General features: G+C 63.8%; 3 protein-coding genes across 5 annotated transcripts in view; 2 read left to right on the top strand and 1 right to left on the bottom strand.

Annotated features, from left to right (window-relative positions):
* The window catches only part of GAREM2 (GRB2 associated regulator of MAPK1 subtype 2), a 43490-nt gene extending 32228 nt beyond the window's left edge, over nt 1-11262 (top strand). Inside the window, exons 3-6 of the mRNA XM_050948766.1 lie at nt 2153-2283; nt 5376-6515; nt 8765-8928; nt 9890-11262. Coding sequence (XP_050804723.1) covers nt 2153-2283; nt 5376-6515; nt 8765-8928; nt 9890-10832 — 2378 coding nt within the window. The 3' untranslated portion in view covers nt 10833-11262. The remainder of the gene's footprint in view (nt 1-2152; nt 2284-5375; nt 6516-8764; nt 8929-9889) is intronic.
* The window catches only part of HADHB (hydroxyacyl-CoA dehydrogenase trifunctional multienzyme complex subunit beta), a 96918-nt gene that overhangs the window by 14677 nt on the left and 58901 nt on the right, over nt 1-23340 (top strand). The gene's annotated exons all lie outside the window — the stretch shown is intronic.
* Nucleotides 17781-23340, bottom strand: part of HADHA (hydroxyacyl-CoA dehydrogenase trifunctional multienzyme complex subunit alpha) — a 42201-nt gene continuing 36641 nt past the window's right edge. For 2 of the 3 annotated variants that reach the window (XM_050948770.1, XM_050948771.1), the window contains 4 exons: nt 22068-22263; nt 20507-20621; nt 19790-19935; nt 17781-18300 (listed from right to left, as the gene is read on the bottom strand). In XM_050948770.1, the coding sequence (XP_050804727.1) occupies nt 18155-18300; nt 19790-19935; nt 20507-20621; nt 22068-22263 (603 nt within the window). In that variant the 3' untranslated portion in view covers nt 17781-18154. Of the gene's footprint in view, nt 18301-19789; nt 19936-20506; nt 20622-22067; nt 22264-23340 lie in introns of those variants that run through there. The other variant, XM_050948772.1, reaches the window with a different exon arrangement.

Below are 23340 nucleotides of genomic sequence, written 5' to 3'. Positions count from 1 at the left end.
GTCTCTAACCTGTACTTGTAACACACTGGTAAGGTGAGTGCTGTATCCCCCCACTAGTGGCTGCTCCACATCAAGGGTAACAGCCCACTACAGCTGCCAGCTAAGGGAGTTACTCTGCAGAGCTTCAGTGCTGAGGATAACAGCCTACTACTGCTGCCAGTTAAGCAAGCTAATCGGCTGTGCTTTGCTGTAATAGGTGTGTATGTTACACACACACACACACACACACACACACACACACACACACACACACACACACACACACACACACACACACACACACACACACACACACACACACACACACACACACTGGAAGACCTTGCACACTTGTCCAGTCAGGAAAGGGAAACTCATCCCCTATGGTTTATTTGACCAGTCATGAAGAAGTAACAGGGCTTAATTTTTTGCCATCAGTGCTGAAAGAGCTCTGGGCCAAATAAGCCCCACAACAAAACAGCTTATGGAGCCAGTAGGTGCCCAGGGATGTTTGCAGAGGGTGAAAGGGGCCTATACCAGGCCAAAGTGAAGTCCCACTTCTGCCCAGAGGCCTGGCTTACTCTGGGCCCAGGTGAATTCTGATTGGCTCGGTGGGGTTGAACCAGGTGCTGGGCTGGCAGCAGAGGTGATGCTGGAGCACAGCGGATCTGCTGGGAATGTGTGTCAGCTTCCCTCGGCCCTGCTGTGGTTTGTGCTGGGCCTGGGGAGCTGCGTCACACGGCTCGGTTCTGTCTATGGAAAGTCTGCGTGTGCAGAATACGCCGTCGGCCCTTACTTAGTGACATCACCAGAGCTGCAAGTGCCCCTCTGCTCCGGCTCAGGCAGGAGGGCCGGGCGGCCCTGGGCTGCCCCTAAACTCCTGGATCTCAGCGGCTCTCCTGGAGGATGGGAGTTAACTCGTTAGAAAGTTTCTCAGCTAATCAGAGGAATAACTTCAGCACAGACCCCCCCACACCCCTGATCATGTGGCACTTGGCGGGGCACAGGGGGGGCTGGGAAGCACAGAGGCACTGAGGAGGTAAGGGGGCTTGAGCGGTGCCCCATTGCCCCTGTTGGCAATGGCTGTGTATTAACGTGCCTGGCTGCGGAAGGGGGCTGACCTCAGGTCTGTGCGAAGTGAGCCCTGGGGACGTCGCCTTTGCTGAGCAGGAAGCACTTGGCTGTGGCCCATTGATCCAGCTGGCTCTCCCTCTGCTCGGGGATTTCCTGCTCCCTCGCCATGCTGGGGGGAGGTGGCTTTCCCGTAAGAGCCTCATCTCTGTCTGCCCCCTTCCCTATGGCCAGGAGGGTCCCTGGGAGGAGAGGCAAAGGTCACGGCAGGAGTCAATGGGCTTCGCTGATATAGGGATAAAAATCATGGGACAAAATTCGCCATCCTCTCTGAGGTCACTGGAGCGAGCCGAGGGATGGGTTTGGCTCCATGGCCCTGCCTTGCCCCATAGGGCCCGTTAGCTTTGGCCCTTCACCCACATCCCAGCTGTGGGCATTCGCCTGGTGCCTGCCTAGGGGGGCTGGACAGTTCCTCTTCTCCCGTCAGCTCTGCAGCGCTGGACAAGCTGTGCCGTGTCCTCCCAGGCCTGGGCTGTCCCAGCAGGGAGGATCGTGCGAAGGCCAGCCGGGAACCGGCTCCCAAAGGGCACTTCCCCATCAGTGAATGTACCCACCTCTCTTCTCGGGCACCCTCCGCTCCCCATTGCAGTGAGCGTGGGTGCTGCAGATCCTGAGGAGGGAGGGAGACCCGGGGCTGCTCTGTGAACGAAGCCTGGGGCAGGAACTCTCAATATTTGCATTGAGGGGACCCCCTCCTGGGGAGGTGGCAGGTGCGGGGGCACTCAGCGCTGTCTGGTGGCCTTTCTCATGGACGGGGCCCCTTGGCTTCCCCCTGGGGCCCCTCTGGGGCTGGCTTCACATGGATGCCCTGGGCTTGCGTTTTCCGTGGGCAGACGTGAGCTCTCCAGGCAGGGATCCGAGTGGCAGACCCCACAGGCCGTTGCTAGGTGAACCCCGCCCTCCCGCGCTGCCTGATGGCTGATCCATCGAGCACACCCAGTGATGGAGCTGGGACCTGATTGGGGAGGGGGGCAGGGCTTGCAGGGCTGCATGGGGCTGGGTCTCTTTCCATTAACCGGGGCTTTGGGCTGGGCCGTTGCAGGGAAGTTTAAGCTGCTGGACCAAGACCGGGACGTGCGGGAACCAGTTCAGTATTTCAACAGCGTGGAGGAGGTGGCCAGCAGCTTCCCGGACCGCGTCTTCGTCATGGAGGCCATCACCTTCAGCGTGAAGGTCAGCGCCACGCCAGCTCCCGGCCCAGCACCCACCTCGGCACTGGGCTGGCTGGGAGCAGGTCCCTCGGATCCGCCCAGGGCCCAGCGGTCTCTGGTCGGCACTGGCTGTGCAGGAGGCCTGTAGGGAGCAGCGCTGGGAACGCAGCGCCGAAGATTCACAGCCTGGGCCCGCTCTGCTCAAGGCAGGCGTCTGCTCCAGGCCGGTGCATTTGGTGTCCTGTCCCAAAGCACCCAAAACACTCGTCTGAGCCACAGACATGGCTGCTTCCTTCTTGGCCCCTACAGCCTCATTCATCCCTTGGGGCCTCTGAGCTGCCCATCCCCCCTGCTCCCCAGTGCCAGCCGCCTCTGCAGCCCCATTCACCCCTTGGGGCCTCTGAGTAGCCCATCCCCCCTGCCCCCCGCAGTGCCAGCCGCCTCTGCAGCCCCATTCACCCCTTGGGGCCTCTGAGCTGCCCATCCCCCCTGCTCCCCAGTGCCAGCCGCCTCTGCAGCCCCATTCACCCCTTGGGGCCTGTGAGCTGCCCATCCCCCCTGCCGCCCAGTGCCAGCCGCCTCCGCAGCCCCATTCACCCCTTGGGGCCTCTGAGCAGCCCATCCCCCCTGCCCCCCGCAGTGCCAGCCGCCTCTGCAGCCCCATTCACCCGTTGGGGCCTCTGAGCTGCCCATCCCCCCTGCTCCCCAGTGCCAGCCGCCTCTGCAGCCCCATTCACCCCTTGGGGCCTGTGTGCTGCCCATCCCCTCTGCCCCCCAGTGCCAGCCGCCTCTGCAGCCCCATTCACCCCTTGGGGCCTGTGAGCTGCCCATCCCCCCTGCCGCCCAGTGCCAGCCGCCTCCGCAGCCCCATTCACCCCTTGGGGCCTCTGAGCAGCCCATCCCCCCTGCCCCCCGCAGTGCCAGCCGCCTCTGCAGCCCCATTCACCCGTTGGGGCCTCTGAGCTGCCCATCCCCCCTGCTCCCCAGTGCCAGCCGCCTCTGCAGCCCCATTCACCCCTTGGGGCCTGTATGCTGCCCATTCCCCCTGCTCCCCAGTGCCAGCCGCCTCTGCAGCCCCATTCACCCCTTGGGGCCTGTATGCTGCCCATTCCCCCTGCTCCCCAGTGCCAGCCGCCTCTGCAGCCCCATTCCCCCCTTGGGGCCTGTGTGCTGCCCATCCCCCCTGCCCCCAGCAGTGCCAGCTGCCTCTGCAGCCCCATTCACCCCTTGGGGCCTCTGAGCTGCCCATCCCCCCTGCCCCCCGCAGTGCCAGCTGCCTCTGCAGCCCCATTCACCCCTTGGGGCCTCTGAGCTGCCCATCCCCCCTGCTCCCCAGTGCCAGCCGCCTCTGCAGCCCCATTCACCCCTTGGGGCCTGTGAGCTGCCCATCCCCCTGCTCCCCAGTGCCAGCCGCCTCTGCAGCCCCATTCATCCCTTGGGGCCTTTGTGCTGCCCATCCCCCCTGCCCCCCGCAGTGCCAGCCGCCTCTGCAGCCCCATTCACCCCTTGGGGCCTCTGAGCTGCCCATCCCCCCTGCCCCCCGCAGTGCCAGCCGCCTCTGCAGCCCCATTCACCCCTTGGGGCCTCTGAGCTGCCCATCCCCCCTGCCCCCCACAGTGCCAGCCGCCTCTGCAGCCCCATTCCCCCCTTGGGGCCTGTGAGCTGCCCATCCCCCCATCCCCCCGCAGTGCCAGCCGCCTCTGCAGCCCCATTCACCCGTTGGGGCCTCTGAGCTGCCCATCCCCCCTGCTCCCCAGTGCCAGCCGCCTCTGCAGCCCCATTCACCCCTTGGGGCCTGTGTGCTGCCCATCCCCCCTGCCCCCCAGTGCCAGCCGCCTCTGCAGCCCCATTCACCCCTTGGGGCCTGTGAGCTGCCCATCCCCCCTGCCGCCCAGTGCCAGCCGCCTCCGCAGCCCCATTCACCCCTTGGGGCCTCTGAGCAGCCCATCCCCCCTGCCCCCCGCAGTGCCAGCCGCCTCTGCAGCCCCATTCACCCGTTGGGGCCTCTGAGCTGCCCATCCCCCCTGCTCCCCAGTGCCAGCCGCCTCTGCAGCCCCATTCACCCCTTGGGGCCTGTATGCTGCCCATTCCCCCTGCTCCCCAGTGCCAGCCGCCTCTGCAGCCCCATTCACCCCTTGGGGCCTGTATGCTGCCCATTCCCCCTGCTCCCCAGTGCCAGCCGCCTCTGCAGCCCCATTCCCCCCTTGGGGCCTGTGTGCTGCCCATCCCCCCTGCCCCCAGCAGTGCCAGCTGCCTCTGCAGCCCCATTCACCCCTTGGGGCCTCTGAGCTGCCCATCCCCCCTGCCCCCCGCAGTGCCAGCTGCCTCTGCAGCCCCATTCACCCCTTGGGGCCTCTGAGCTGCCCATCCCCCCTGCTCCCCAGTGCCAGCCGCCTCTGCAGCCCCATTCACCCCTTGGGGCCTGTGAGCTGCCCATCCCCCTGCTCCCCAGTGCCAGCCGCCTCTGCAGCCCCATTCATCCCTTGGGGCCTTTGTGCTGCCCATCCCCCCTGCCCCCCGCAGTGCCAGCCGCCTCTGCAGCCCCATTCACCCCTTGGGGCCTCTGAGCTGCCCATCCCCCCTGCCCCCCGCAGTGCCAGCCGCCTCTGCAGCCCCATTCACCCCTTGGGGCCTCTGAGCTGCCCATCCCCCCTGCCCCCCACAGTGCCAGCCGCCTCTGCAGCCCCATTCCCCCCTTGGGGCCTGTGAGCTGCCCATCCCCCCATCCCCCCGCAGTGCCAGCCGCCTCTGCAGCCCCATTCACCCCTTGGGGCCTCTGAGCTGCCCATCCCCCCTGCTCCCCAGTGCCAGCCGCCTCTGCAGCCCCATTCACCCCTTGGGGCCTGTGTGCTGCCCATCCCCCCTGCCCCCCAGTGCCAGCCGCCTCTGCAGCCCCATTCACCCCTTGGGGCCTGTGAGCTGCCCATCCCCCCTGCCGCCCAGTGCCAGCTGCCTCCGCAGCCCCATTCACCCCTTGGGGACCATGTGCTTCCCAGCCCTGTGCCCCCCATTTCCAGCCACCTTGCTGGCCCCATTCACCCTTTGGTGCCCTTGTGCTTCCCAGTTGTCATGGCCCCTTGGCCGTTAACCCGGTGCCTGTGTCCCCCCCGCCAGGTGGTGTCCGGGGAGTTCAGCGAGGCCAGCGAGGTCTACAACTTCACGCTGCAGGTGGGCGACGAGCTGACGCTGATGGGCCAGGCTGAGATCCTGTGCGCCAAGGGGGCAAAGGAGAAGTGGCGCCTCCCTACCCTCCTGCGCAAGCTGGGCCGGGCGGGCCCCCTGGGCGGCAAGCCGGCGAAGGGCAAGGTGCCCTGCCTGATCTGCGTGAACCACCGCACCAACGAGAGCCTCAGCCTGCCCTTCCAGTGCAAGGGCTGCTTCAGCACCCGCAGCCCGCTGGAGCTGCAGATGCGGGAGGGCGAGCACACCATCCGCAGCATCATCGAGAAGGTGCGGCTGCCCGTCAACGTGGCGGTGCCCGGCCGGCCCTCGCGCAACCCCTACGACCTGCACGCCATCCGCGAGGGGCACTGCTACAAGCTGCTCAGCATCATCTCCAAGACGGTGGTGCTCTGCTGCATCCTGCGCAAGGAGGCCGTGGTGCCCTTCCACGTCCTGCTGCTGAGCGACATGCCCCGCTTCGCCCTGCCCGAGGGGCTGCTCTGGGGCGACCCCCAGCTGGAGAAGCTGGTGCAGGACAGTGCCGCCGTCTGCCAGGAGCACTTCGACCCCGATGAGTACTCCAAAGCCGTGCGGGAGGCCAAGCCCGACCTGTCGGAGGAGTGCGCCAGCCCCCGGCGCGTCCGCCTCAGCCTGCAGGGCTGCGCCCGCGAGGAGCTGGCCCCGGCCTTCCAGCGCCTCTCGCTCTGCATCTATAGCGGGGGCTCAGCCAACACCCCCAAGGACCCTCTGGCAGTGCCAGGCGGGCAGCTCCTCCCTCGCCACGAGCGCTTGGCCCTGGCTGACCTCTCTGACTCGGAGCGGGAGTACGTGACGCCCGATTGGACCGAGCCCGACTTCAGGACTCAGGAGCCGCTGGAGATCCCCTATGAGGAGCTCTGGACCAACCAGAACCCGGAGAACTTCTCGGAGCCCAGCAGCAACTGGCCAGGGCTGGGCAGCGCCAACAAAGGGCAGCGCGACCTCATGTCCTTCGCCGCCTCCTCTCCACTGGGCTCCCCGCACCGCCCCGCCCTGCCTGGGGAGGAGCCTGGGGGCAAGATGCCGCCTCCCGTCCCGCCCAAATCCGAAGCGGTAAGCAATCCCTTTGGCTGTCGGAGTTCTGCCACCTCCGTTCGGCCCACGCCCGACGCCCCATGGGAAGGCCACCCTCAGCACGAGCCACACCCGGGATCCCCGCGCTAGACAGAGCCAGGCTGTGCAGCTCAGCCAAGCTCCCCCAGCAAGGCAGCGGCAGAGCCAGGAAGGGACCCAGGAGTCCTGCCTGGCCTCAGGTGCCCTAGGTTGGGTGAAATTGTCCTTCAGTCTCTGCATCTTCCCTGCACCCAGCCGCTGACTCCAGACCCGAGCTTCAGCCAAGGAGCTGTCAGCCAAGCTGACCCAGGGCTGGGCAGCCGCACGCGACCCAGAGCCGCCCAGCTGCTGCCAGCAGGGAGCGCACCCATGGTGATACCCTGTTAGGTCAGAGCAGCCCCTGCGCCGGGGAGAAGCGGGGCGCGGGAATTAGAGCCTGTGGGTACGTACAGGGGGAACCAGGGCTAAAGGCTGTTGGCAGGTGTGTGTTTTAAGGACACAGGGGAGAGGGTGAAGGCCTGGCTGGCCTTGTGCTCCTGTGTAGGCCGATATGCCCTCACTTCTGCCAGCCATGGGTTTGTTCCCTTGGCCTCCAGGCTCGGGATAGAGCAGCCCAGGGGTGGTGGCTGTGACTCATCGTTGGGAATGTCCTGGCCCCGGGCCCGTGCGGAGCTGGTGCTTGACTCTGGGTTGGTGCTCTCCGCCGAGCCCCAGGGACTAGGAAAGTCCTGGCCCCGCAAGCCGGTCGCAGGGGCCTGTGTGGAGCTGGTGCTTGACTCTGGGTTGGTGCTCTCCACTGAACCCCAGGGACCCCTGCTCCTGTCCCTGCGACCTGGGGAGAAGCCCAGCGCCCGTTGGGCTGAGCTCTTCTGGGCATTGTGGACACAGGCTGGCATAGCTGGGCTGGAAAGAGCCTGGCTCCGGCTCTCTCTACATCCCTGCCCCTCCCAAGCCCTTGGCGGGTGGCTCTTTGGAGCGGGGGAGGATTTGTTGCAGTGATGGCATCACCCCCAGCCCAGGCCCCTGCTGGCACACACTGGGTGCTGCCCAGAGGGCAGCTGTGAATGAACTGAGGCTCTGGGGGGCTGTGGTGAGATCGGCTTGGCTGCCGGTCCCCGGGGAGCAGACAGACTTGGGGAGAACAGCCACATTTCCCAGGGCCAGCAAGCGGAGGATCGCCCTAGACTAGCAGGGCCTGGGTCCGTACAGCTCCAAGCGTGCTGGGGTCCTGGGCCTGGATTGGGGTAATAACCCGGTGAGGTTCTAAGGCTATTTCCCAGGTGCTAAGACATGCTGAAGGAATGACCCCTCCTGGATTGTCAGCAGGGCTTGAACTCAGGACCTCCATCACCTCTGCCAGTCAAGGGAAAAGTATAAATCTGGCAGTTGGTAGCAGTAGTAGTCTGCTATCCTGCAGTGGACCAGCCCTTGGGGGAGGACAGGATACACCCCATATTGCCAGTGGGTTACTCTGACCTCCCGTTTCTATGATTCCTGGCCGTGTGCAGGGGCCGAGGCTGGGCGTGTGATCGGGGGTGCATGGGAGGGGCGTCTATGGGGTGAGATGGGAACCCAGAGGCTGGCTCTCCTGTGCCCGTGGTGCCCAGTTTTTCAGTCTTGGGGCAGGATCTGGCCTATTGTGCGTCTCCGTCTCCCTGTCCCAGTGAAGGGAACCCAGGGGCTGCTCCAGCTCTGCCTCACTCCCGGGGGGGGGCTCCTCGCGCTGGGACAAACCCGCTCTGCTGACGGACACCCGAAGGAAGAGGCAGGGCCCTGCCATTAATCTCCGGCGCCGGGGTGGCAGGCGGGCTGTGCCGCTGCCTGTGGGTGCTCTGACACAGGCGGGGACTGCTGGGCCCACGGGAGGAAAAGGGCCGTGCCCGGACCTGAGCCGAGAAACCCAGAGAAAGTTCCTGCCCTCTCCCTCCCCAGCGCTGTGCCCTGTGGCCCGTGGCCTGGAAGGATGCAGGAGCAGGAGCAGGGAGGGCGCCGGAGGGCATCCTCCGGGGGAATTCCTTCCTGGTGCCGAGTGCGGTGGAGCCAGTATCTTAGTGCTAACAAACCTGGCAGCCTGGCACCAAGAAGCCGAGCAAGGCAGGGTCCTGGGGGATGAGGGGAGTGCCACTGCCGCATGGGGGGGGGGGCGCATTCAGGGCAGGGGTCCCAGCACAAACGGGCGCCCAGGGCTCGGGCAGAAGAGTCCATGCTGCTCTGTGCTGGCTCTAGCCCTGGCTCCTCGTGTTTTCCAGGTGAAGGAGGAATGCCGCCTGCTGAACGCACCCCCCGTCCCGCCCCGGGGCAGCCGGCCCCACACCACCTCCAGCCCACCGGTTCCCCTGCGCTTCCCAAAGCTCCAGCCGGCACACTCGCCCAGTCCCAGCCTCTCGTACTACTCGTCCGGGCTGCACGACGCGTGAGTGAGTGGGGCCCCCGGGGCCGGGCCAGGGACGATATTCACGGGGGTGGGACAGAAGGCGGCGAGGCAGAGCCCAGGGTGGTGGCTGTGGCTGGAAGTGGTGACTGCCCCCGGGGCCGGGCCAGGGACGATATTCCCGGGGGCGAGAAAGAAGGCGGCGAGGCAGCACCCAGGGTGGTGGCTGCGGCTGGAAGTGGTGACTGCCCCCGGGGCCGGGCCAGGGATGATATTCCCGGGGGCGGGACAGAAGGCGAAGAGGCAGCACCCAGGGTGGTGGCTGTGGCTGGAAGTGGTGACTGCCCCCGGGGCCGCGCCAGGGACAATATTCCCGGGGCCGGGACAGAAGGCAGCGAGGCAGCACCCAGGGTGGTGGCTGTGGCTGGAAGTGGTGACTGCCCCTGGGGCCGCGCCAGAGACGATATTCCCGGGGGCGGGACAGAAGGCAGCGAGGCAGAGCCCAGGGTGGTGGCTGTGGCTGGAAGTGGTGACTGCCCCTGGGGCCGCGCCAGAGACGATATTCCCGGGGGCGGGACAGAAGGCAGCGAGGCAGAGCCCAGGGTGGTGGCTGTGGCTGGAAGTGGTGACTATCCCTGGGGCCGGGCCAGGGACGATATTCCCGGGGGCGGGACAGAAGGCGGCGAGGCAGCACCCAGGGTGGTGGCTGTGGCTGGAAGTGGTGACTGCCCCCGGGGCCGCACCAGGGACGATATTCCCGGGGGCGGGACAGAAGGCAGCGAGGCAGAGCCCAGGGTGGTGGCTGTGGCTGCCCCCAGGGCTGGGCTGATACTCCCAGGAGAGGGGCAGAAGGTGCCCTGCCAGACACTCGGACAGGTCAGGACCTGATCCATGCTGTGGACCCGACGCTCTGGACCTGCGGATCCGGGCGCTGAGTGAGGCCCGTTGAAGAGGGAGTAGATGCCAGTGGTGCCCTGCCTGACCCTCTCTCTCTTCCTGGCAGGTCAGGGCCGCGGAGTGGGAGCTGCTCGCCCTCCCCGGACTCCTACTCCCTCTACTGCTACCCCTGCACCTGGGGCGACTGCACGGCCGGGGACTCTGCCCGCCGCCAGCTGCCGGGGACCCTGCCTCCCAGCACCCAGCCCAGCCAGACGTCCTGGTCGGACCCATGGGCCTACGCCGACACGGGCCCCAGCGTGGCCAGCGGGCGCTCCACGCCCCTGCTGGGGGGCGACACCCCCATCAAGACCTACCACAGCTGCCCCCGCCTCAAGGCCCCACACCCCCAGAAACGCTTCGCTCCTTTCGGGGCCCTGAACCCCTTCGCCAACCCCGCCTACTCGCCCAGCCCCTCCTCCTCCACCGAGTGGCTGGAGGCTCTGGACTGGCAGAAGCCGCCCTCTGCCCCCACACCGGAGACCTTCGACCCTTTCGAGAGCGCCTCCCCCGAGTCAGAGCGCTGCTATAGCCAGGAGGGCCGGGGCGGGGCGAGTGGCACCTGCCCTGCCCCCAAGAGCCTGGAGACGGAGAGCCTCGTGATCCGCAGCACGGCACCGCTCTCGCCCACCATCGTGCGCGGGGCCGAGGGCGGCGTTACCCGCGTCTACCTCACGCAGGGCGTCATCGAGGTGCCGCCGGCGTCGGCCCCACGCAGCGGCCCGGGCGAGAGCGCCAGCCATGTGCCCGGTGCACCCCGGCTGAATGGGGACGGCTCACCCTGGCAGCCGCCCGCTGACCTGGCGGCGCTGTCCGTGGAGGAGGTGTCCCGCTGCCTGCGCTTCATCGGCCTCTCCGAGGAGGTGGTGAGCTTCTTCGCCCGCGAGCGCATCGACGGCAGCATCTTCGTCCAGCTCCCCGAGGAGATCCTCGCCGACGACTTCCGCCTCACCAAGCTGCAGGTCAAGAAGATCATGCAGTTCATCAAGGGCTGGCGGCCCAAGATCTAGTGTGAGGACTAGAAGTTGCATGTGGATGTGGGGCCTGGTCTGTGGATGTGGGCTCCTGATTGTGGACCTGGCCCATGGACGTGGGGCACGGCTGGTGGGCTGGCTGGCGGGTGCAATCTGTGGGGTTGGAGTGGGCCCTCATACAATGACCCATTCTCTAGGCTGGGCTCTGTGGCTAGACCTGGCTGGTCAGGGTGGGGCCCTGAACAATGATCCAGTCCGTGGGTGCCAGGCCCACACATACAGATGTGGGGCCTCCAGTGTGCACAGCCCTGCCCAGGGACCGAGGAGCAGCCCACTGGCACTGGGGCCCCAGCACAAAGCACCCCGAGGTGTGAGGAGGGCCCTGCCTAGCTGGGCCGCGCACACGAACACGTGATCAGCACACGGAGCGGCACATGCATGCCCCCCCCTGCGTATGCACCTCCACCCCCCCACCCCCCCGCTGCCCAACCCGTGGCGATCAGGCAATTGGCGTGGTTTGTACCAGCAAGGCACTCGCACTGTGTCCCACCCAGCCCCCAGCCATGGGCTCATGGGCCGGGGACCACGAGGAGCATTGCTGCAGCTGGCCTGGTTCCCCTGGGGCCCGGTTCCCCTCCACCCCATTACCCCTATGCTCGGTGGGGGATGTGTGGATCCCAGGTTGCCTCCCCCCACCCCACCCCGATACCATGCTGCCATCCTCCCTCTCTGCCCTGAGCCCTCCCGCCATTCAGCATGTGCCACGACAGCCTCCCGGGGGCGCTGCAGCCCCTAAATCCCTCTCCCCGCCCACATTCAGTGTCTCCCCCGTAGGGCCCCGAGGCAGCAGGTGCTGGGCCTTAGTGGGCGGCGTCCGAGCCCCTGTGTCCGCGGGCTCCGAGCTGCGTCTTTAACCTGCCACCCGCCCCGGCACCAACACCCTCAGCCTGGTGCAGGCCCTGCCGCTCGCTCGGCAGCAGCTAGTGCTGGGCACTGCCATTAACTCGCCTGCCAGAGGAGCTGGGGTGTTCAGTGGCCTGCAGCTGCTCTCCCCCAGCCGCCGAGGAGCTTGGCTCTGGCTGGCTCAGGCCAGGCGCACGGCCACTTGCCCCACGTTCGGGTTCACACTGGTTGGCACTGCGCAGTCAGCCCCACCGGGCGGGGCTGGGCTTGGGTTCGGGTCTAGTGGTTTAACTTAATCCTTGTGGATTAGTGAAATAAAGATTAAGAAAGGCATCCCTGGCCCACGGGCACGGCTCTTTGCAGGGGCGGGAGGGCCGGGGAGCTGGGATGGATGAAAGAAGCTAGTTGGGGGGCAGCTGCATGCCCGCTGCCCAGCCAGAGCAGGGAGGATGGCGTTACTGCTGCTTCCAGCCTTCACCCTGGGCCAGTAGGGCCTGAGCCCTGCCCCACTGTGCAGGAGGGGCTGGGGCCGGGGCCGGATCCCTGCGCGGCTGCTCCCCACCGCACGGATCTATGCCAGCAGCTGGGGTCGGATCCCTGCTCCCCACCGCACAGGCCCCTCGTGGTTGGGACTGGGGCTGGATCCTTGTGCCCCACCGCCCAGGCCCTGAGCTCGCAGCTGGGACCAGATCCCCGCACCCCGCCGCACAGGCCATGAGCTCATAGCTGGGGCCAGATCCCTGTGCCCCACTGCACAGGCCATGAGCTCTCGACTGGGGCCGGATCCCTGCCCACCGCACAGGGCCTGAGCTCGCGGCAGGGGCTGGATCCCCGCACCCCGCCGCACAGGCCATGAGCTCACAGCTGGGACCGGATTCCCGTGCCCCACCACACAGGCCCTGAGCTCGCGACTGGGGCCGAATCCCTGCCCATCGCACAGGGCCTGAGCTCGCGACTGGGGCCGGATCCCTACCCATCGCACAGGCCCTGAGCTCGCGGCTGGGACCGGATCCCTGTGCCCCACCGCACAGGCCCTGAGCTCTCGACTGGGGCCGGATCCCTGCCCACCGCACAGGCCCTGAGCTCTCGACTGGGGCCGGATCCCTGCCCACCGCACAGGGCCTGAGCTCGCGGCTGGGGCTGGATCCCCGCACCCCACCGCACAGGCCCTGAGCTCTCGACTGGGGCCGGATCCCTGCCCACCGCACAGGGCCTGAGCTCGCAGCTGGGGCTGGATCCCCGCACCCCACCGCACAGGCCCTGAGCTCTCGACTGGGGCCGGATCCCTGCCCACCGCACAGGGCCTGAGCTCGCGGCTGGGGCTGGATCCCCGCACCCCACCGCACAGGCCCTGAGCTCTCGACTGGGGCCGGATCCCTGCCCACCGCACAGGGCCTGAGCTCGCGGCTGGGGCTGGATCCCCGCACCCCACCGCACAGGCCCTGAGCTCTCGACTGGGGCCGGAGTCCTGCCCACCGCACAGGGCCTGAGCTCGCGGCTGGGGCTGGATCCCCGCACCCCGCCGCACAGGCCATGAGCTCACAGCTGGGACCGGATTCCCGTGCCCCACCGCACAGGCCCTGAGCTCGCGACTGGGGCCGGATCCCTGCCCATCGCACAGGCCCTGAGCTTGCGGCTGGGGATGGGCTGCTCCAGTAACCCAGCCCTGCTGTTTTCAGCACTCGGGAGCTGTGCCCTGGCGGAGGCCGAGGCAGGTCATGCTAGTGCAGGTGTGGACATGAACCCAGCACTTGGAGCACGGGGAGGGTGACAAGGAGCAGCCTGGGCCCTCGTCAGCTCCTCTGGGGCAGGCCTGGCCCTAAGACCCCCCTTCCCCCGAGGCTGCACTGGAACAGAGCCAGGCACCTATGGGTGGCTGCGACGCAGCTGGGCGATGACTGAGGTCAGATCTCTGCACGGGACCATTCAGAGACATGGGCCCAGGATCAGACCAGCTCTGTATGGTCGGGATGGCCAGGGCTCCAGGCAGCCGTGCTGACACCTGGCTGGGGTCCTCCGCTCAACACAGAGACGTTGGGGCAGGGAAACACAGAGTCTGAATTGTAACCCACTGGCATTGGTCAGTTGCAAGGGGCAGAGGGCTGACTGGGGCAGGGGAGACCCCCGTGTGCACCCCCCCTCCACATTCATAGCTCTCCCAAGCACCCAGCGACAACAGCTGCCCACGGGATGAGATTGCTTCAGCCTCCACGGCCAGGGCAGCTCTAGCCATGGCCAACACAGCCAAGGAGCAGGGACGAGGCCGTGGCCAGCAGCCGGGGGCAGAAAGGTGCCACGTGATGGGGGGCGCTGAGCGTGCCTGTAGCTGGGGGAAGGCTCAGCAGGAGGAGAGGCTGGCTCAAGGCTTGTCCTCAGCCCGCCCCGCAGGCAGCAGGGCCCCCATCTCCACCGGCAGGGGCGGCTCTAGACATTTCACCGCCCCAAGCATGGCAGCATGTCGCGGGGGGCGCTCTGCCGGTCGCCAGTCCAGTGGCTCCGGTCGACCTCCCGCAGGCGTGCCTGCAGAGTGCCCACCGGAAACGTGGGACCAGCAGACCCTCCGCAGCCACGCCGCCGAAGGCACCCTGCCTGCCGCCCTCCCGGTGACCGGCAGAGCGCCCCCCGCGGCTTGCCACCCCAAGCATGCGCTTGGCGTGCTGGGGCCTGGAGCCACCTGTTCACCGGCAAAACCAGGGCATGTGCAGGAGCCTCCCCCCGCTTCTGCCTGGGGCCCTGCCCCCTGCTCCCCCTCTTCTCCCTGGGGCCTCACCCCCCTGCTCCTCCTCTTCTCCCAGGGGTCCTGCCCTCGGGCCAGGTCAGAAGCCAGCCCATGGTAAGAGCTGCCCAGGGAAGCCAGGCCGCTGTGGGGAGCCCCAGCCCTTCCGCCTGCCTTGCGTAGGGGGCCTGAGCAAAGCCTTGGCCTGTTCCTGCCCCCTGGCCTGCAGCACCCAGGGCAAGTGCAGGGCCCAGCTCCAGCTTCCAGCCTGCCCAGGGCCTCACGAGGAAGAAGAGAAGCAGGGGTGGGAGCCGATGGGAAGGGGGGCTCAGGCCCACCCCAAGGCTGGCACCACCCCGGCCCATGGGCACGCACAGAGTAGCGCCACAGGGACAAATGCTGTCCTGGAGTCACTCAGCTGGGGAAGCAGGACTGGGGCTGGGAGTGACCCTGGCTGAGATGTGAGGCTAGACCTACTGCCCCACATGCTGAACCCCCTGGGGGGACAGGGGTCCAAGCGATGCTGGGTGGCTGCAGAATAATGGGTGTTTGGCTGCTCCAACCCTCCCCAGCAAAGGCAGGAGATTAGGCCCAGAGGAGACAGCCCGCTGCTGCCCAGGCCTGAGAAAGGTGCCCTCAGCCTGGGGCAGGAAAGGCTCCGGCAGTGGGTGTCAGCCAGAGCTTTGGGGGCTGTAGTGTAGATGAGACATGAGCTCCCTGCACAGCCAAAGCACAGCTCCTGCTGCCCCTTGGGGGAGAGCTTGCCACCACCTCCTGCAGACGTGGGGCACAGGCAGCCAGTGGCTGGATGCTACGGCAGCAAGTGGTCCTAGCCCTCTGGGGTGAGGTCTGCACCGCAGGGAGGGTAGCCTGCAGCCCATGGCACATGGATCCAGGCTCTTCCACAGCCTCCCTGCCCGTGGCTGTACCTCTACACATAGCAGGGGGCAAGGGGCCCATGGCCCCTGAGCTGGCAGCGACACGGACCACACCCCAGAACTGTTTATCAGGCTGCCTAGGCAGAGCCGAGCACCTGGCCGTGGCGCTGGAACAACCTGGAGCTGCTGGAACGGAGTCTATTACTTGTAAACTGGAGTAATAGAAATAGGATGAAATACAATAGTGAAAAGTGCAAGGTCATGCACTTAGGAATTAATAGTAAGAATTTTAGATATACGTTGGGGGCGCATCAGTTGGAAGCGACGGAGGAGGAGAAGGACCTTGGGGTATTGGTTGATAGCAGGATGACTATGAGTCGCCAATGTGATACGGCTGTTAAAAAAGCAAATGCGATTTTGGGATGCATCAGGCGGGGTATTTCCAGCAAGGATAAGGAGGTGTTAGTACCGTTGTATACGGCGTTGGTGAGACCCCATCTGGAATACTGTGTGCAGTTCTGGTGTCCCATGTTCAAGAAGGATGAATTCAAACTGGAACAGGTTCAGAGACGGGCTACAAGGATGATCCAAGGAATGGAAAAACTGCCTTATGAAAGGAGACTCAAAGAGCTTGGCTTGTTTAGCCTAGCCAAAAGAAGGCTGCGGGGGGATATGCTTGCCCTATATAAATATATCAGGGGGGTTAACGTTAGGGAGGGAGAGGAATTATTTAAGTTTAGTACTAATGTAGGCACGAGGACTTATGGTTATAAACTGGATATTAGGAAGTTTAGACTTGAAATTAGACGAAGGTTTCTAACCATTAGGGGAGTGAAGTTCTGGAACAGCCTTCCGAGGGAAGTAGTAGGGGCAAAAGACTTTTCTGGCTTTAAGACAAAGCTTGATAAGTATATGGAGGGGATGTTATGATAGGATCGTTAATTTGGGCAATTGATCTTGGATTACCACCAGATAGGTCTGCTCAATGGTCTGCGGGGAGATGTTGGATGCGATGGGTATTGAGTTACTGCAGAGAATTCCTTCTTGGGTGCTGGCTGGTGAGTCTTGCCCACATGCTCAGGGTTTAGCTGATCACCATATTTGGGGTCGGGAAGGAATTTTCCTCCAGGGCGGATTGGCAGGGGCCCTGGAGGTTTTTCGCCTTCCCCTGCAGCGTGGGGCACGGGTCGCTTGCTGGTGGATTCTCTGCAGCTTGAGGTCTTCAAACCAATTTTGAGGATTTCAATAACTCAGTCCTGGGTTAGGGGCTGTTATAAAATTGGATGGGTGGGGTTCTGTGGCCTGCCTTGTGCAGGAGGTCAGACTAGATGATCATATTGGTCCCTTCTGACCTATGAGTCTATGAGTCACTGGGCCTGCATGGGGCAGAGCTCTGACCCGCTCCGTGAGACCCATGGAAATCTAACAGGGCCACCCCTGCCTAGGGAACAGAAACACCGTCTGGAGCTGGGCAAGCACCGGCAAGGCCTGGAGCAGGGGGTTGAACTAGGGCAGCTGGCCAGACCTGAACTGAGGAAACAGAGCAAGAGGAAACGTCTGCTTAAAGGGCACGTGGGAGGCTCCCAGGGGACACAAGGCACAGCAGGGGAGGGCTGGGTAGCTGCAGGGGTGGGGTGGGGCTCCAGGTTCCAAGGGGACACAAGGCACAGCAGGAGGAGGGCTGGGTAGCTGCAGGAGTGGGGTGGAGCTCCAGGCTCCCAGGGGACAAGGCACAGCAGGAGGAGGGCCGGGTAGCTGCAGGGGTGGGGTGGAGCTCCAGGCTCCCAGGGGACAAGGCACAGCAGGAGGAGGGCCGGGTAGCTGCAGGGGTGGGGTGGAGCTCCAGGCTCCCAGGGGACAAGGCACAGCAGGGGAGGGCTGGGTAGCTGCAGGGGTGGGGTGGGGCTCCAGGTTCCCAGGGGACACAAGGCACAGCAGGAGGAGGGCTGGGTAGCTGCAGAGGGCTCTGTTTTCACCCCAGTACCAGCTAGATGAGAGCCAGATGCTGGGGGGGCGGAGAGAACACATCCAAACAGCCCCCGCTGAGGGAGCTGCAGCAGTAAAGGAAGCACAGGCACCTGGCTGGTGGGGGGAGGGAAGGGGCCGGCCTGCTCTCAGTGACAGGTGCCCAGAGATTTAAAGCCTTTCAGCTGAAAGGAGTTTTCCCCAGGGCAGCCCTTCCAGGGACAGATCTGCAATCACAGGAGGCTCCAGCTGCCACTCCAACCCTAGTGGGGGAGGGGAGCCGGAAGCTCTGGACTACTGATTGATGCCCAAGCTGACTGAATAGGCTGTCCCACCCCCCACCTCCATTAACACCAGGCCCCCCTTTGTCTTCCTCATGGCTCAGCAAACCGCCCAAGAAAGCAGGTTGCCTCGGACAGGCAGACATGCTGGAGGAGTCATTGAGTGCTTATTTCCACCCCCGAGAGCCTCCATCCTTGGCCCGTGAGGGCCTCAGACAGGATTAAGCAGGCAGAGGCCAGAAACAAGAGATTGGTGGTTTATTGTTAAACATTTGCCATGAACCGTGGCGGGGAGCACCTGCCCTGGGCACGGCCAGGCGGATAACGCCCGCTGGACGGAGGCTCTGGAGGGCACGGTGCACTGGGCTGAGACAACACAAAAAACCCTCTTCCATCTTCAGACGGGAGGTGCAACATCCAACCAGCCAGGGACGAGTGGGCGAGCGAGTGCCCGAGATGCAGCAGCTGCTAAGGCACTTGAAGGGCTACAATCCTCCAGAGTTCCCGGCCCCCCAGCTTTGAGGGGACCAGACAGAATGGAGCAGCTTGGCTGGAGCAGGCTCTCTTCAGCCTCTGGCTGCGAGTGCATCTATGGCTGGAGGCACGTGGACATGGTCAGTGATGGAATTTCTTGCTCGGGTCATTGGCGTGATCCAGAAGCAGCTGGCACGGCGTGAACTGGCTTCCATAGACGGCCTCGTACTTCCGCAGCTTGTCGACCAGCTGCTTGGCTCCGATCGAGTCTGCGTATCTGAAAGGGCCTGCACAGAACGTGGGGCTAGTCAGTGGGGGAGACTGGCCGAGAGGGCACCACTCAGCCTGCAGGAGAGCTGTGCCCAGCCCAGGAGATGGGCAAACACGCTGGACTCGAGCCTCCAGTCTGTGCAGGGAGGGGCAGGCTCCCAGGAACAGGCCAGGAGGGAACGTCAGCACAGCAGTCCTGACCCCACAGAGCACAGGGAGCTCGGGTGAGCGACTGGCTACGGCTAGGCAGCAGCTGGGGAAGGCAAACCCCTGCATCCTGTGCTGCCCGGCTGACTAAGCAGCTCCATGGGTGGAGGCCGTGTAATGGATGTAAAAAGCTGCTGCCCCTGTTGCTTTTAGGACAATCCCAGCTGTGCTCAGGGGCCGTTTAACAGTCACAATCAAGGCCAGGGACACTTTCAAGGAGCAAACTGCTGCACATTAGAGCCAAGTGTCCTGCTGTGCTCAGCCCCGACATCCCAGCTGGAAGGGAAGTAGAGACACCTGCTCCCAGCACTTTACCCCGCTGACAGGGAGGGTCTTCGCTGTGCGCAGAGCAGGCCTGGACACTCACGCGCAGCCACATCACCGCTGAGCTGCAGGGCCCCAAGGCCAGGGGACGTACCCTAGGATTTAAGGGGTGGGGTAGTGTTTGAACCCCATGAGCTGGGGGAGAAGCTAGACCGGGCCATACGCTGGGGGCCAAGCCCAGCTGTGTGGGGAATTCCAGATTAAAATCAGCTGCAGGCTCACCCGAACACGCCCTGTGCTCGCAGGCGACAGCATGGGACTGCAGAGCTCGGCCCTCAGGGCAGTTTAAGCGACATGACCAGGATCCCTTTTATCTGCAGCCGTGACCCAGATCCTGAGCTCTGGTTTCGGTAGCCCCCTGCCCAGCCCTAGCCTGCTTGGGGAGGTGCAGTGTGATGATGTTCTAGACAACTGCCCCGCAGCGAGCCATGCTGCCCCACACCCCGCTGGGCTCCCGGAAGACTAGTTCAGCGCTCAAGCCAGGGGCTAGCAGCACAGGCAGGAGCCAGGCACTATCAACACCCCGTGCACAGCTTCACTCTCACGACAGTCCCAGGACTCCGCACACTGGAGGGTGCATGCAGACAGGCACCAGGTTCAATCCGGGTCCTGTCCATACTGCAGTCCTGGCTGGCGTAGCTATGCAGGCAGAGCCCCCTCGTGGAGACAGCGGAGGAGTTCTCTGGCCAGCAGAGCCGCACTCCCTCCCTGAAGGACGCAAAGCCGACAAACACTCTTCTGGGGGCAGCTGCATCTAGCCCGAGTGTCCTGCCAACACAGACCCCTTGGCTAGGCAGGATTAGATGCACTTCTAGTCCCCATAGCTGCGTAGCACAGACTAAGCCGTAGGCCAGGACTCCGCGTACGGCTTTGCTGGTGCAGCGACACTGCTCTGCTATACCAACGCGCTCCTAGTGTGGACCCAGCGTTACTGCCAGTACGGCTCAGTCCAGTTCCCTAGGGGAAGCCACTCACCTCCCAGACACGGCGGGAAGCCCAGGCCAAACACAGCCCCCATGTCTCCTTCCACCGGGTTACTCAGGATCCCCTCCTGCAGGCACATGGCCGCCTCGTTCACAAACCGCGTCACCAAGCGCAGCTGGATGTCCTCGTCGGTGCAGCTGGAACAGAGCCAGGTTACTCAGCCACTGGGCAAAGCGGATGAGGCAGCCTGGGGCCCAGGCCTCGAGGACCAGCCAAGAGCATGCGGGATGGGGGGCAGGGCCAGAGGAAGCCACAGCTGGTGGAGTGGCATTGGGAGCTGCCTTCTGACTGGGGGGAAGCAGCAAGGCCCAGTCTGATACCCAGCAGATGGCCCCCATGATAAAGGCAGAAATCTGCCAGGCCCCACACCGGGACAGCTATAGGAGACATGTCAGGCCCTGCGACAGATCTGATTTCAGAGCATAGCAGGTCCCAGCTGGAGGGGACCATATGGACCCCCATCAAGCCCTGGGGGGGCTGTCTCCCGAGGTGCAGTACCAGTGTCCATTGTAGTACACCCCCCCTCCGCCCCAGGAAGTGGGCATTCCACAGGAAGACCCCCACTGCCCTGTACTACCAGCAGCTGCCAGTGACCCCCAGCACCCTAGAGGTGAGGGATGGCCAATTACACTGGAGATCAGCCAGTCTCAGAGAGACCAGTGCCAGCCCCCTCCCCAACCCTTTTGGGTTCTGACACCATCTACTTACACCTCGGGCCTGTAGGGCACCTTGAACTGTGCCAAGATCTCATCCATGCTGGAGTTCACGCTCCTGTTCTTCACACCTTGCTGGTACACGTAGAAACCCTTCCCTGCCTTGCGGCCTGCCAGGAAAGGGGGGGATGTCAGTCACTGGCTCAGCTGCACCCCAACTGCCACGGATCCCCTGGGTTGCCTGATCCATACGGACTGCTAACCAGGTACGTGCTTCTCTGCTGGCACAAGCAGCAGGTACCTGTGGGACGGGGGGCTAACCCCACGCTCAAATGGCACCTGGGAGCAGCTTCCTGGCCCTGCAGTGAAGGGAGGAGGCTGTCTGCATCTCAGCCCCCTAGAGACAGAGGGAAGCGGCAGGCGATCAGAGAATGGAGGGTCAGGCGTTATCTGCTGGGCCTTGCCAAGAAGCAGCCTGCACTGCCAGTCTTCACAGGTCTGAGCCTTGGAGACGCTTTGAGGCAGAGAAGAGGTGGGGTGACTGGCTTCCATGGCTCTGCTGACAGCAGATCCTGCCCCGAGTTTGTCTCTCATCAATGCTTAAGAGCAGGGGCCTGCTGGGGTCAGGAGACATCCCAAAATTAAGACCAGAGTGACCTAAGTTGTGACGAAGTGGGAATGTTCTTGCTGTGTTATTTGAATGCTGAGTGAGGAGTATGGACCTGGGATGGTTGCAGGGGAGTTTGGCTGGGACTGTCTGAATTGGGGAAGGGAGGACACCTGAGCATGTAACCCGAGAACCCAGGAGCGGGGTTGGAGGCCAAGTGACACCTCTGCTTGGGAAACTGGACAAAGGACACAAAGGCTGGGGGAGGAGCCGGGGGAAGGCCAGAAAGGAGCTGGCTGAAGGGAGTTTCAGTTTTGGAGCTGGCTGGGAAATAAAGAGGGGCACCCCAACCAACAGGGCTATGGCCTCCCTGGGGCCCCCAGATGGACCTAAAGGGGGTCCTGTTGTCTGCACCAGCAAGACCTGTTTTGGACTGTGCTCCTGTCGTCTAAATAAACCTTCTGTTTTACTGGGTGGCTGAAAGTCAAGGTAAATTGCAGTGAGCCGGGGGTGCAGGGCCTTGTCTCCCCCAAACTCCGTGACCCAAGTGCAGCCTGTTGGCCAATTGCACCCCATGTCTACAATGCAGCTGTCTTCATCCTTAATACAAAGATGTAGCCCACCCAGACTACAGGTCCCAGCATGCAACACTCCCCTGTGGGCTGGCGCACTGTGGAGCAGTCAGCAGGGAACAGGCATCCCTGGGGCATGTCTGAGGAACAGTGGCCTCTAGTGCCAGCAGTGGCTTTGTCACAGTTGCATCTCATGCGGCTCTAGGTGGCTGGAGCTGCAGCCCCTCCGGCCCCCTGCCAGGAGCAGGCGATCAGTAACTGGTGTCATCGGGCCAGGACTTGGAAGGGCTCAAGCCCCTCCAGCAGGGATCGCTGCGTCCCAGGGAACAACGGGAACAGCTTCGGTGGGCTCGAGCACAAGGGTGAGGCGGCTGCTGGGAGCCCAGCCCAGGGACTGGCACCGAACAGCCCAGCTCAAGCGTTCTGGGGCCACTCACCTAAAAAGCCCTTCTCTACCATGCGCTTCAGCAGCTCCACGTTCCCGCCCCCAAAGCGCTGGCCAAAGGCCTTGCCGAGATCCTCCGCCACGTGCGCGGCCACGTCCACACCCACTTCGTCGATCAGGGTGGCGGCACCCACGGGAAAGCCGAACCCTGTGGAAAGGGCGTCCACTTTCCGGGGGTCAGCGCCTTCCTGCAGGGGGTAGAAGGGGGGAAGCCGATGAGCACTAAGGCTTGTGGAGATGCAGAGCCAGGCCCCACATGGGCCCCAGTGACAGAGCAGGCCTAGTACCTGCTGGTACGTCACAGCTTCCAGCCATTGGCTTCCACATCCTTCTAGGGAGCTGGGCAAATGGCGTCAGGACCCGCACAAGCCAAGGAGGTTTGTCAATAGCTGCTCCTGCTCCCAGCTGCAGCCAGGCAGAAGATTCTTTGGGGGAGGGGGGGAGAAGGGGGCCCCTCCGGGTGGCACCGCACTGTACTTTACTGGATCGACGGAGCACTGAGGAGCCCGTGTCCTGGGCTCTGCCCCCATTGTGCTAAGATGCCCGTCCCAGCCCCAAAGACCTTGAGGCCCGAAGGCAGGTTCCTAAACCTTCGTAAAGAGCTTTGCATTTGTGTTCCATCCAGCGATCTCGTAAGAACATAAGAACGGCCGTACCGGATCAGACCAAAGGTCCACCTAGCCGAGTATCTGTCTACCAACAGTGGCCAATGCCAGGTGAAGTGAAGCTAACAGGCAATGATCAAGTGATCTCTCTCTTGCCATCCATTTCCATCCTCTGACAAACAGAGGCTACGGACACCATTCCTTACCCAGCCTGGCTAATAGCCATTAATGGACTTAACCTCCATGCATTTATCCAGTTCTCTTTTAAACGCTGTTATAGTCCCAGCCTTCACAACCTCCTCAGGCAAAGAGTTCCACAGATTGACTGCGCTGTGTGAAGAACTTCCTTTTATTTGTTTTAAACCTGCTGCCTATTAATTTCATTTGGTGACCCCTAGTTCTTGTCTCCAGGTTTTACTCAAATAGGTAAGCACCCCCTGTTACACCAATAGGGAAACTGAGGCAGAAGATACCCAGCTTCCCAGGGCCTTCTATCTAGGCAGTGTTAGAGATGAGATTAGAACCTGCTACTCTCCCAACTCAAACCCTTGCTCCATTCAAGAGACAGTTTGGCCACTACATTCCTCCTGCCTGGGCTGAGGTCTATTCTGCCCCCTTGCTGCAGAACACTCTGCCCTTCCAGTCAGTGAGTTCAAAGTG

The sequence above is a fragment of the Gopherus flavomarginatus genome, chromosome 4 (genome assembly GCF_025201925.1).
Source record: "Gopherus flavomarginatus isolate rGopFla2 chromosome 4, rGopFla2.mat.asm, whole genome shotgun sequence".
Lineage (NCBI taxonomy): Eukaryota > Metazoa > Chordata > Testudines > Testudinidae > Gopherus > Gopherus flavomarginatus.
The sequence above is the reverse complement of the archived record's forward strand: the minus strand, read 5'-3'. Positions and strand labels throughout refer to the sequence as shown.